At 44.4% G+C, this 12,912-nt stretch overlaps 1 protein-coding gene across 2 annotated transcripts; it reads right to left on the bottom strand.

The window, feature by feature from the left end:
* Positions 1–4,247: 4,247 nt before the first annotated feature.
* ABRACL (ABRA C-terminal like) lies at positions 4,248–11,448 on the bottom strand. Of its 2 annotated transcripts, XM_033143898.1 has the most exons (3): positions 11,303–11,448; positions 6,529–6,595; positions 4,249–4,770 (listed from the first exon to the last, which is right to left on the bottom strand). In XM_033143898.1, exons 2-3 carry the CDS (start codon positions 6,587–6,589, stop codon positions 4,586–4,588), a joined length of 246 nt encoding a protein of 81 aa, XP_032999789.1. In that variant the 5' UTR covers positions 6,590–6,595; positions 11,303–11,448; the 3' UTR covers positions 4,249–4,585. The 2 variants fall into 2 exon arrangements, with proteins under 2 accessions (XP_032999790.1, XP_032999789.1); XM_033143899.1 differs by lacking the exon at positions 11,303–11,448 and having other exon boundaries at positions 4,248–4,770.
* Positions 11,449–12,912: the final 1,464 nt, after the last annotated feature.

Raw genomic sequence — 12,912 nt, 5'->3', positions numbered from 1 at the left:
ATAGATTCTATTAACCACATTTCCTGTGCTCGGAATTTTTCCAGACAGATTTCAGCACACCTCCATGAGCATTTTTCACATCTTAGCTGAGGCTTGAATCGATTGAAACAAGCACGGCTTTAGCCTCATGTGTGAAAACACCCCAAGTCTCCACTGTGCCTACTTCCTTCAGTAATTTCATTGCATTTGTGTTCTCCGGGGACTACCTGCCAACCCACAAGACTGCTAGCAGTGAAACAATAAGAGAACACAGAGATGGGGGAACAAACATTGCATATACCAGCTAAAACAAGATGTTTCAGACAACTAAAGGCCTCTCAAGGGACTGCAATTGATTTACCCTACATGCACACCGATAGCTCCTCGCTTTCTGGCAGTTCTTCTTATTTGCTCCCGCGGGTTTTCTACTAGCAAGGTTCAGCTCAACAAGATTTGAAGTCAAGTTATTGTTTATTTATGGAGTAGGCAACTTGAATTTATGAAGGCTTCTTTAGAGCAACTATGACAAACACATGACTAACACCATAGCCGCCTCCCCCCCCCCCTCCCCGCAATTACACCTTCGCAATAGCTATACTTTCTGCCTGCTTCTCAAGGCTGGAACATTGTCTATGTGTTCCAATTCCATTGCACATGTTTATTAAAGCCAGCAGGCAAAGCTGATTAAAAACTGCTAACCATAGGACATACATATCCTTGTTACCCTGCTCATGTCATCTCTACCACCATGCACCTTTCCCTTTCTCCTTCTCTTCTTATTTCTCTTTCTCAGCAAAGAGATGGAGCCTTTGAAAGTCTGTAACAGCTCAGATGAAACTCAGGGCAGATCCAACCATACATTTAAAGCACATCCAACACACGTTTGACACCCATGACTTCCCCCAAAGACTCCTGGAAGCTGTAGTTTGTTATGGATGCTGAGAACTGTAGCTCTGTGGGTGGGAAACTACAGTTCCCAGGATGCTTTGGGGGAAGTCATGGGCTTGAAGTGTGTACTGGATGTCCTTTAAATGTACTGTTTTGAATTTGGGGGGATTAGGCTGAATGCCTGGGACCCCTTCTCATTATTGGACTAGCCAGGCTAACTTCCTGGTGAGTTGGTAGCCTGAGTGAACAAAGGAGAACAAAATAAAGGGCAACAAAGGTCTGTGTGAGACAGCAAATGGGTGCGGTTCCCCTCCCTCAATTTGCAGGTTGTTGGACTGACAACGGAAAAGTTGGGAGCAGAGAACTGGGGTGATGTGAGCTAGAAGCAAAGCAGAAAGCTGGGAAGCAAGCGAGAGATAGGGCAATGTTTGAATCCAAGGCTGTGGCTGTGGGGGAAGCAAGGTCCCCTGTGAACGCCTCCATCGCACGCTCAGTTTGTATATATTGTATATACTATATATGCATAAACCATATATCCTAAAGACACCACAGTCTCTGCTGTGCCTCATTTCCAAAAGAAACACAAACCCTGAGTAAAGTATATACCAGTAAATGCCTAGAATCCCCGGACTCTTGAACTGCTCAGAGACTGGGGTGGTATTCAACAGCGTGGTGTAGATCTGCTATTTGGAGTACTTGCTAGCTCCCAGTGACCAGCCCAAGTTCCTGCCACCCACAGGTATAACCTTTCTTGCGTTCCAGACCCGATATCTCACTCCCACCTGTGGGCATGTACGCATGGTACAGATCTGGGGCTGGAAGCACCACAAAAAAACACTGACCCAAGGCACAAATCCTCATGGGCCTTCATTCTTCTTACACAGGATGGCAATAAAAGCACCAACAAATCATAGGAAACATACGTGGACCATAGGTTTTGAGAGGATTTCTTATAACTACAACGAGCCACACCAGGGATCCTTCCCACCCCACCCCACCCCGCCATCCCAGTGTTGTAACATACTAGATGGGTGACACTTTAAATAAAGTATTTTTATGTGAATGTTTTACCAGATTCAGCCTTCACTCTGGTGCTCCAGCCCCTCCCTGTCTGACACTTCCATACGCTCTATCTCCCCTGACTCCTGAAGCAGCCCTCTTTCTTCCCTACCTGCCACCCTTGGTAACTCCATTTCTCTCCTCGTTTTTCCAGCTGCTCCACTTTCTTTCAGCTGCTCAGGTGCCCACTACAGCCCCCAAAAGCACATAGAGCTAAAAGAGCAAGACACTCTTCCAACTCCCTCCTTCAGACGGTTTTACCTGAAGGGGGGCACATAGGTTTGATGGTTGTCACTGGAAGTCCTCAAGGAGTGCCACCGCATCCATGGATGCCACACTGGTGACCCCAGGCTTAAGATACAACCTACAAAGTTTTCACGTCACCTAACACGGAGAGACAATATTCCTCAAAGGAAGGAAACAGTGGTACAGTGACAATAAAGTATTTCTCTTTTCAACTGCATGTGTGAATCAGCCCTGAGGCTGTTAATATGTGTGTAGAATAGGAAAGGAGGATCTATATAAAACAGAACAAGGTTCCTGTGCTCAAGTGTCTTCCAGTACTGAAAGAAATACCTGAGTACTGCTGAGATTTGTAGGCTTGAAAATATTTATCGTAGAGCAGGGGGAAAGTTGAAACTTTTATTGAACCAAATTCTGCTGGTGCAAACATACAAAGTAAAGTCTCTCGAGTCAAAGCTAATTTATTTACACAGAGAAAGGATGGCAAAAATAACTATCATGTTTGTATTTTTTTATTTTTACTATTTTAGCTGGAGCTTTCAGGACTGTTGGCAAGCTTTCACAGAAGACCACTTTGCCACTGATTCAGTAGAGAAAGAAAGTGCAAAACCAACAGACGCATCAGTGCATTTCAAGTTCATAACTGAACTATGAAGAGAAGTTCACCACAGACTTAGAAGGTAAGTAGCAAAATATGGATGGTTATTGTACTGCCACTTCCTTAAAGCTATTGGATATCCCTCCTGAATGTTTATTGGGACAGAAATGTCATATTAGTTCTCTGAACAAATGACACACATTTGAAGAACAGATCAGTTATCCTGAGCAAAGAAGTGGAAGATCATGGAATGTGCTTGTAGAACAGGGTTTTTTTTGTTTGTTTTTGGCTGATTCGCCAGTACAGTACACCACTTTCTTCTTTCATGAGATGCTCCTCCCATCATTCAAAGCACATTTGAAGCACACACACCCTCCTCAAGAATCACATAGCATATCCCTCACAGATCAACAATTCCAAGCGCCCTTAAGAAACTACATCTCCACAGAGGCTTCAAGTTAGAAAGAGGGAGCCCTTTCCCCCTTATACACTCATCGGTGTTCTCAAACGGACCAAGGGCTGGACCTCCAGCAGCCTGCAGCCTATAGGGGTACACTCAATTTCCCTGGGGGACAACAGGTTTGAGTTGCCCATTTCCCCAGAGGGGCAGAACTGTCAAGGTCTTTAGAGCAGGCATGTCTAACAGGTAGATCGTGATCTACCAGTAGATCACTGGACGTCTGCGGTAGATCACTGGTAGATCATTGGCTCCCCCCAAAGAAGCTGAACAATTGTGGCTCCCCTAAAAAAACTCAACAACTTTGACCTGAACCCCCCAAAAAGGGGTAACTGTGAGTGGATCGCAGTCTCTTGGGAATTGGCCATCTCTGCTTTAGAGGAATCAGGCTTTCTAATAATCATCCTACACAGCGGTCATTCAAAATGAAAGTGCTGTAGTAGTTATCTTGTTTATCTGGCCTCTAAGACATTTTCTATCCCTTGCACAACCCCTCTGAAGTGCTACAGGCCAGAAAGAGATACATCACATAAGACTACTGTGTCATGCCTCTCAAACGTCACATGGGAAGAGTCTATTAAATACAGACTTTTTCAAGCTTCTTTGTGTGTGTCTGTCTAGAGTAATTGATGCTGGTTTGCCTAGAGTAATTGATGCTGGTTTGCCTAGAGTAATTGATGCTGGTTTGAAGGCCTCCTCCATTTGAAGGGTTGCCTTGTCCAAGCCAGGCTTCAAGATAAAGGACCATTAAAAATCAAGAACAGGAAGTGCCCTGAAGTTGCCCTTCAAGGCTTAGCACCTAGATAATAGACTGAGCCGTCTTCCTTCCCCACTGTGGTGAGCGGTATTGTATTTCTACTTAAATTACAGTAATTATTTCTAAATCTGCAGCTTTATTTATTTACTTGCTCATACACATCTGTGTCCTTGTGGGGGGGCAATATTTTAGTGGCTACCCTAGTTACAAAGATAAAAAAAGCAAAACAAAAAAAGAAACCAACATAAGCATGGCCACTGAGGTTTCATGCCTTTGCACCAGACTTTAGCCAATAAACACAGCTAAATTATTTGTAAAATCTCCTGTTCAAACATTAATAACCATTTGGACAGTTTAAAAATGCAATACCTGAGACAAAAGAAAAGGGGAGATCATTATATCATTTTATCCAACACTCATTTGCAGTAATGCATTCACAAAATGAGAGAAAGGAAAGGAAAGGAAAGGCTTAGGTCCCCAAAGAAGTACATTCATTTTCATTATAAAGATATATAACAAAATACACCTTCATGCAAATTTGGCCTTGGTCTGAGAATTCTGTATATTCATTCGTCTGAAAAAATAACAAACGTAGAAAGCTATGCTATTCCTGCAGTAACAAAATGTCAACATTGTCATGAACACCTTGCAGAAGCAGCTCTCCGGGATAACTAACAATCTTCCTTCGTTTTGCAGCTTTAAGAGTCCCCACCAAAGCTTCAAAAAGGTTGGCACATTTGTCATCAGCAAAGAGCACGCCAAACTTCACACTCAGTGTCCCATCAGGATCTAGACAAAAGAAAGAATTACACTGTGATGATAGACAATATTTTTATTTCATCGGGCATTAATTCATTGTCTTTTACATGATATTCATACATGATTTTACACATTTGGGCTTATTATTTTAGTTGTCCTGGTGTTTTTTGTGCTTTGTACGAATTGGTTTTACTTAAGTTTTTGGAATTGCTGTATAGTGCCTTGTGAACAGTTTTCATTTAAAAGCAGATCTGAAAAATACTTTTATGACTTTGGGATGTTAGACTACATGCAGAGACCCTTCTAAGGTTACAGCAAGTGTTAAAATCTGATCAAGGCTTCTAATTATTGGAATAGTCAGGCCAGCATCCTGATGAGGTGATCACCTGGGTGATGGGCCATTAAGGGGAACAAAAAAAGTAGATCTGTGTGAGATGGCAAATTGGTGAAGCCTCTCCCCCCTCAACTCGCAGGAAGTTAGGACAAAAGCAGATTCGAACTCATGGTCCCTTCCAACACTTCAATTCTATGATTCTATATTGAGTACTATTAATACAACCCAAAATCATTAAGGCCTAGTTAAGCTAAAGTAACTCAGGGATAACTGTAAAAACTCTTATGACATCTTAAAAACTAAAAAAAACCCCACGTTATTATGGCATAAAGCTTTTGTGGACTAGAATTTACTTCATCTGGTGCATGAAGTGTTATCTGGAGTTGCAGGTATGCACATACATGGTTGTAAAAAGTGAGGGCAGGGGAAAATGATATGCACAAAAATACTGACAGTGATGATTACATAAACCTAACCTGAAGTTATGATCACTAGGTGCAATATTATTTCTATTGAATTCCCTTCCCTCAAAGGTACAACAATATTAGGAATTTATATCACTGCTGCACAAGTAGTACACAAAATACTGATGTCAGCAGGAGTCTGCTAGTACAGGAAGGGGAAATTAGGCAGAGCCAAAGCATGGTGGTTGGGGAGGAATGGGACTTACTGGTAGTTCAAATCTATCCTTGCTCAGGGCTCATTCCTGTCCCTGGGCCACCATGAATTGCACCCGCGGCACAATTTGTGGTGTAAGAAAACCCTTCCATTTGTGACAGCGGAAAGCCTCAGACAGTTACCCCTTATGGTAAATAAAGGAGCTCTCACCTCAGAAGGCAAACCCATGCACCTAACCAAGACTTTGGCACTTTACCCATTCCCTCTGCCCTTAGTAGAGCACTCAAACCATCCAGAGTTACAGACTTTACATGTACACCTCTACTTTCAGTTATAGGCACATTACCTGCTGGCTAAACAACCCGCCATTACTCAACAGGTAGTTTCAGTTACATACTGTCTCTGCATGGGGAAATTCCTTGAGGTAAACTCCCCATTTAGGTAGCATAGAAGCCAATGCGGAGCACAGCTGCCGTTGCCAGTGAAGGCCAAACACACATACTCTGCTCCTCTTGTTAGCATAGCTAGCTAAGAATTTGCTAGATCAGAACCCGGGAAAATGGCAGCTGGACAAACATTAACTGGAAATGGGAGTTCTGAAGACACTTCCTACAGTACGTAAGTCATAGGTGAACCCCAAAAGAGAGGTGCTAAAGAGAATTCTCCAGACTGGAATAAATTTTGTAACTGTACCCTATCACATTTGAGTTGTTCTTAGAAAGTTAAGTGCAGAAATCTTGACAGATGTGCATCTAGTCTCCCACGGTTTGAGAGTGAGGTGGATGCCTAAACTGTTACCGTCTTTCTTTCTTAACCACTAAGTTCCAGGTACTTACTTTTGGTCCCCAGTCTCCGAATCTCTTCAACTAAAAGGCCGATTTCATGTTCAATGTTCATTGTTGCCTACAAATGAATTATTTAATAAGTTACAACTTGTTCCGTTCAGTTTTCTTTCTTTCTCTTTCTTTCTTTCTTTCTTTCTTTTTAAAGTTATGTACACAGTACAATTCAAAACTTTTGTTTTTTTAAACATACAGGCAATGTAAAAAATACTGTTTAAAAATGTAGTTTTCCTTTCATTTACCCAGCCATGAACATCAGGGACATGAGTGAGATGAAGAGAGGTTGAAGTTCAGGGTTTTATTAATTTTCCTTAGATGATGCATTTCTAAATTACTTTTGAAATCATTTATTGTAATATATTATAGGTGGCAGAAATAAAAAGAAATGTAATTGAACACTTAAAGGGTCCTGGAGCAGGAGCAAGACCCTTTATGCTGCTACATAATGGAAACACAGTTCCTCCATAAAGTCTAGGGCACAATTCCATGGAACATTTTTCTGCACTTGTTGTGAGCTTAGTGGGATTTAGCATAGGCAAACCTCCCACTGGAACATGCTCTGAATAAGTAGAAATTTCACCAGCAAATTCTATCAATCTGCTGTAGCCAGTGTTAACATTGATTTTTTAGATTCCATCAATAGGGACAGTACATCTTTAAGAAATAAACACATATGCTGCTTCTCTTCATACAAATCTCTGCTTTCTGGATCTTGGAAGCAGATTTTTGAACCCATCACCTTTTACCATCCCCACCCCTTCCCAGAACAAAACTAACCCCCAAAATGGGGGTGTTCAGTTTTCTTTCTTTCCTTTTCCAGATCACACCACATTTCCACATGGTGGATTATTGTGAACTCAATGCCAGCGGCGGAGAGTGTCTCCATGCCACCAGGGTGTACATGTGCATGGGTGCGTGTGTCCAGATAGTCCACTGTGCCCGCCCAGCCCCTACTGCCACTGGAGCAACACCAGTGCTGAGTGGCATGGCTGCTGTGCCCTCTTTGCGCCACCCTCTGTGGATCCGAGCCTTGCAAGGCTTCTTGGAGAGGGCAGTATGGGGATGTGGCAGCCGTGCTTCCCTCGATCCGTCTCACACACAGCCTCAATTACAGCTGCATATTCCTGCATTGCAGGGGGTTGGACTAGTCCAGGTTTCCTCAGCTAGCAGGACCAGTGGTCAGGGATGATGGGAATTGTAGTCTCAAAACATCTGGAGGGCCGAGGTTGAGGAAGCCTAGACTAGCTGATCCTCAGGGTCCCTTCCAATGCTATGATCCTATGATTCACCATCTTTTTTATATATATTTTTAATTAGCCACCATTAACTAAGTTAAATCCATTAATATCAGTGGGTCTACTTGGAGTATGACTTGAGCTAGATACAATCCGCAGGATTTAAATCACTACTTTCCTCAACAAAACACAAGGAAAAACTGGCACAGTCTTCTCTGATTACTGGTTCTAGATATTTTATGGTCCATGTGCATTTTGTGCTCAGGTTATTGGAATAGGCATTGTTAAGTACTGACTATAATTTTGAGACCACAGGTGGTTTATTCCCTCAGCTCTGGTCTAAATTAGAGAGAAGTGTCATATTTAATTCCAGCATGGCTAATTAAAGGATTGTATTCCATATGCTTTCGGAAAGGGCATGTGTGTGTGAACATGCATGTGTGGCACCCAAATGCAACAGGTTGTAATACATAGAACAGAATATCTGTTATACTGTAACAGAATATCTGCCCATAGGCTGAGAAAAGGTTTAAGCGTTGCTGCTGTCACGTTACTGCCACTTTATCGTGCTCTACACCGCACATAAAACAGCACTAGAGGAGCTTACCATGTGCATCAGGCAGTGCTTATCATACTACCACATCAAACTTTGACGATAATTTGCTCTGCGTTAGAGAAATGACCCAATCTGTGTAGTAAGCCCTGAACACAAGTGTTTCATTATATATTAACGGCAGTCACATGAAGCAATGCAAAGTGACCATGTGGAGGCCAGCCATTAATTTTATCTTTTTTGTTCCTCTGGAAGGAAAAGAGAAGTTGTTGTTTTTCCAAAAACAATGAAGTTACAGTTGATGGTGGAATTGTGTAAGCTGGTAGCGTGCCATGAGGATTATGCCACACGTTGTTGTTGTTGTTTAGTCGTGTCCGACTCTTCGTGATCCCATGGACCAGGGGTCTACACATTACACAGCAGTAAACTAGGATTTGACACTGAGCGTACATTCAACAGAGAACTGCAGTCAATGCTGTCTGATTCGTAGACTTGTGGAATATACATGTTTCCATACATATTTGTCTCATTAGGTGTACATTTTAAAAAGAAACATTGCGCATGAAGTAGTTTCACAGTTCCTCTGGAAAAAAGTGGAAGAATAAAACGGCTAAACACCAGAAACATAATTTTATTATAAATAGGCAGGTGGTCGCAGACTACAGCATCCTGACAACATATGCTGTAACATTACCACCTCTTCAAAACACAATGCTGTGTTGCACTCCAATGATACTGACCCGCTGAAACAAATTACTTCTTAGGCCAACCAATGGCATTTTTACTGGATAAAATTGTTTCTGTATACAAACCACATAGCTGGATACCACCCTAACATGTCCTGTCAGCACAAGGATTTCTGCTTACACAACAGAACTTTCCCTATGTCTTCTCTCCTGCCCGCATACCCCAGACCCATCCAAAGTCTGTACTGGAGGGCTGGGGGGAATCCCAAAAGAAGATTTAGGGGCTGGGGGATTGAGTTTCATTGTGCCAGCAGAAATCTTTGTGCTGATGGAACAAATTAGTTGGATATCTCCCATAGAATTTCCAGAACTAAACCCTTGAACAGGAGTTGACAGACATGCAAGTTCTTCTTCAAGAATCAGTCTACAAACTATTACTGCCCCCCCCATGATGTTTCAATAGAGACATTCACCTTATCCCTTTTACACTGGACACAGAACGTATTAGAAGCAGGACAGAGACTTTAGCAGACTGTCTCTTAATTTCCTGTCTGTTCACCCATAACCATGATGGCTAAGAAACTGCCCTATTTTCAGTTAAGAAGTAGAATCCTAAACATGTCTACTCAGAAATAAGAGCCATTGAGTTCAATGAGACTTACTGCCCAGCAAGTGAGTAAATGACTGTAGCTGCTACACACACATTTATCCCATGTCATGATCCTGCTTCCACAATTACATGAAATGCAATAACAACTTGGACCAAGTATATTCCCAGCTGAAGACTGGAGCACTTGAAATAGCATAAATGTGGCGGGAAGTGGCCAATGTCTCCTTGAATATGTTTCTGTTCACACATTATCCCAAGGTGTTGAAAGGATATATTTATCTCCAAATTTTCACAGAATGCTAAGGCATGAAGTTGGATCCCAATAGATCAGGAGGCTGGGGGATTACAACTCCAACCAGGGGCCATGCTATCTGGAAACTGGAGCCTGGGGAACCAGAGCTTCCTCACCCCTGCAAGAGCTAAATGTGAGGGGAGGGGTTGACTAGCATGCTGGTCCTAGGAGTGCAGGAGAGGCAGGAAATGGGTTGGTTGTGTTTAGGACCACAAATTCCTTTCGTGTGGGTTAGTTCAGTGCTCTGCAAACGAGTCGCTGAGTAACTTCCTTCCTGATGCTTTGCACACCCTAATTTGGCAATGTTGCCTCTGGGTTCAGATCACGCCAAGGGAGCCTTCCTCGCTGCTGCTGCTGCTGCTGCTGCTTCCCTAGGCTCCCACAAACTCTCCTTGCTTTCCCAGGCTACCTCGGCAAAACAGCTCTTTGCCTGTGTGCGTCCCCCACCCCACAGGTCACAAGTTGCTTTCTTTGTCGTCTGCTCCCAAGAGCAGCAGCAGCAGCAAGCCCAGAAGGCGCGCCGCGCGTCAGCTCTACCGCGAGGAAACCTGTGCTGGAGACTCAATGACGAGACGGAGGCGGGGCGGACACGGAGAAGTGGGAACTGTTGGCGTGGAAACAACTCGCAGGCGCCGATTGGAAGAAAGCAGACGGCGCCGCACGTGCCGCCCCGGGAGCGAGCCTTGCAGCCCCGACCCCAGGCATTTTTGCTTGGAAGCCAGCCCCACTCCGCCCACCCAAAATAAGCTTGCTTAGGAATGCTACACTGCTGAGCATTACGTCCCGCAAAGCATGTTTTTGTTTTTTTTTACTAGGGAGAAGATCAGCCCTGATTCCATATGAAACCAGCAGCACCCTTTCCGAGTGCTGCTGTTACCTTATGGGGTGAGAGGCCATCACAAACCCTTAGCAGTAGCAAAGAGGGTTTCAAAATCCTGATTTTTTTTTTAAAAAAAAATTAATTTAAGAAAAGGGGGGAAGGAGTTTTCAGACCGCCTCCCCACCCCTTTTTCTTAAAATAAAAAATAATACTGTACGTGACGCGCACCGGCGGCTTCTTCCTTTCAGTCCCCAACCGCGCGCAGCAGGTCACGTGGGGGACCCCGGTGCGGAAGTACTGCAGGTTGACACGCCGCCTCCTTCCTAAGCAGGGCCACCGCGGGAGGTTTCCGGGCTCCCCAAAATCGCCACCGGCTTGGATCTCAGCGCCAAAAACTAAGATTTTACTTAATGGCTGCATGCATTCGCCTGCCCCCCCCCCACAAGCCCCGTACCCGCATCCATGAGCCCCAGCTCTGAGTCGGCTGGCCAACCACCGAGCCGCTCCATGCAGCCGCCGCCGCCCACCACCGGTTGCCCACCCTCGTGGTGCGCCCCCATCTCCACGCTCACCTTGATCTGATTGCCCTGCGGCAGGATTCCTCCTACTCCTCCTCCGGTTTCTTTGAATGGTTAGAAAGGAGCCGCCTTCGGAAGCAAAGTACAGGAGGAAGTGTGGCTCTCGGAGGGAGTGTCAGGAGGAGGGAAGCTGCTGCCAAAAAGAGAGAGCGAGCGAGCACGAGAATAGTGTAGGTGCCGCCCACAGAAAGGAACAGAAGCTCTCTTGGGAGAGGGAGAGATGAGAAGGGGGGGTGGGGAGACAGGTACAGAAGCCCTGTCCTCTGTTGTTATAGTGTTGCGTGGGCAGACTCCACACCTGCGGGATCTGTTTTGGTCCCGCCAGAACCTGGAGATGCCCCAACCTGATTCAAAAGAATTAAAATAATTGTAAGCCCAGGAATTCATTTTGAATACCAGAACTGAACTAAGTCCACAGTGCTTCCACTCCTGCTTAACCCACATATATATATATAGAGAGAGAGAGAGAGAGAAAGAGAATATATATACAGTGTAAGGCGGGGGAACTAATTTTGTTGCTGCCATCGTTAAACTGGTGGGAGTCACATAGAGATCTACTAGTTCAGGGGTGGCCAACTTCTAAGAGACAGCGATCCACTCACAGAGTTAAAAACTGGCAGTGATCTACCCCCTTTGGGGGGGTTCAGGTCAAAGTTGCTTTTTTTAGGAAGGAGGAAGGCCCATTTGGGGGGGTTTCAGGTTGAAGTTGTTGAGCTGCTTTTTTAGGGAGGGGGAAACCATGTTTTTAGGGATCCAGGGCAAAAATGTTGAGCTTTTTTTGGGGGGGCAGCCACACTTGTTGAGCTTCTGGGGGGGGCAGTGATTTACTACAGACATCCAGTGATCTACCAGTAGATCACGATCTACCTGTTAGACGTGCCTGTAGACCAGATCTGCCTTCTGTCCAATGTAAAAGAGGAGATTTCAGCAGAAAAGCTTCTATTCTACACAACTGTTCAGCGCACAGAAACCCTGTCATGGTTTGCCTCTGTCTACTCTGCTTCTCTACAATAATGGGCTTTGGTACAGGATTCACTTCTGCAGAGTTCTCCTGGAGAAAGGGTTTATGGAGTTTTCACAAGTGATGTGTAGACCTACTTTAGATAAGGTGGGGAACCATCGATCCTGCAGATGTTACTGAACTACAACTGCGTTAGCCCCAGTAAACATGGTCAGTAGCTAGGGATGATGGGAGTTGTAGTTCAGCAACATGGGGGGGGTGTTAGCAAAGGTTCTCCACACTTGAGATAAGGGCTGGTTTGCACCTGTATGTTCATTATATGTATGCTCATTATATTCTACGGTAGCATCAATCAATAGTTTGTATGTACAAATAAAGACTTTCATAGATACAAAAATCATCAACAGCCTGGTGGAGTAGCCCCCTCCCACTTTCCCAGGGCAGGGGTTCCAACTTGAACTTGTTGTTCAGTTGTTCAGTCGTGTCCGACTCTTCGTGACCCCATGGACCAGAGCACGTCAGGCACCCCTATCTTTCACTGCCTCCCGCAGTTTGGCCAAACTCATGCCAGTCGCTTCGAAAACACTGTCCAACCATCTCATCCTCTGTCGTCCCCTTCTCCTTGTGCCCTCCATCTTTCCCA

The sequence above is a fragment of the Lacerta agilis genome, chromosome 3 (genome assembly GCF_009819535.1).
Source record: "Lacerta agilis isolate rLacAgi1 chromosome 3, rLacAgi1.pri, whole genome shotgun sequence".
NCBI lineage: Eukaryota > Metazoa > Chordata > Lepidosauria > Squamata > Lacertidae > Lacerta > Lacerta agilis.
The sequence above is the reverse complement of the archived record's forward strand: the minus strand, read 5'-3'. Positions and strand labels throughout refer to the sequence as shown.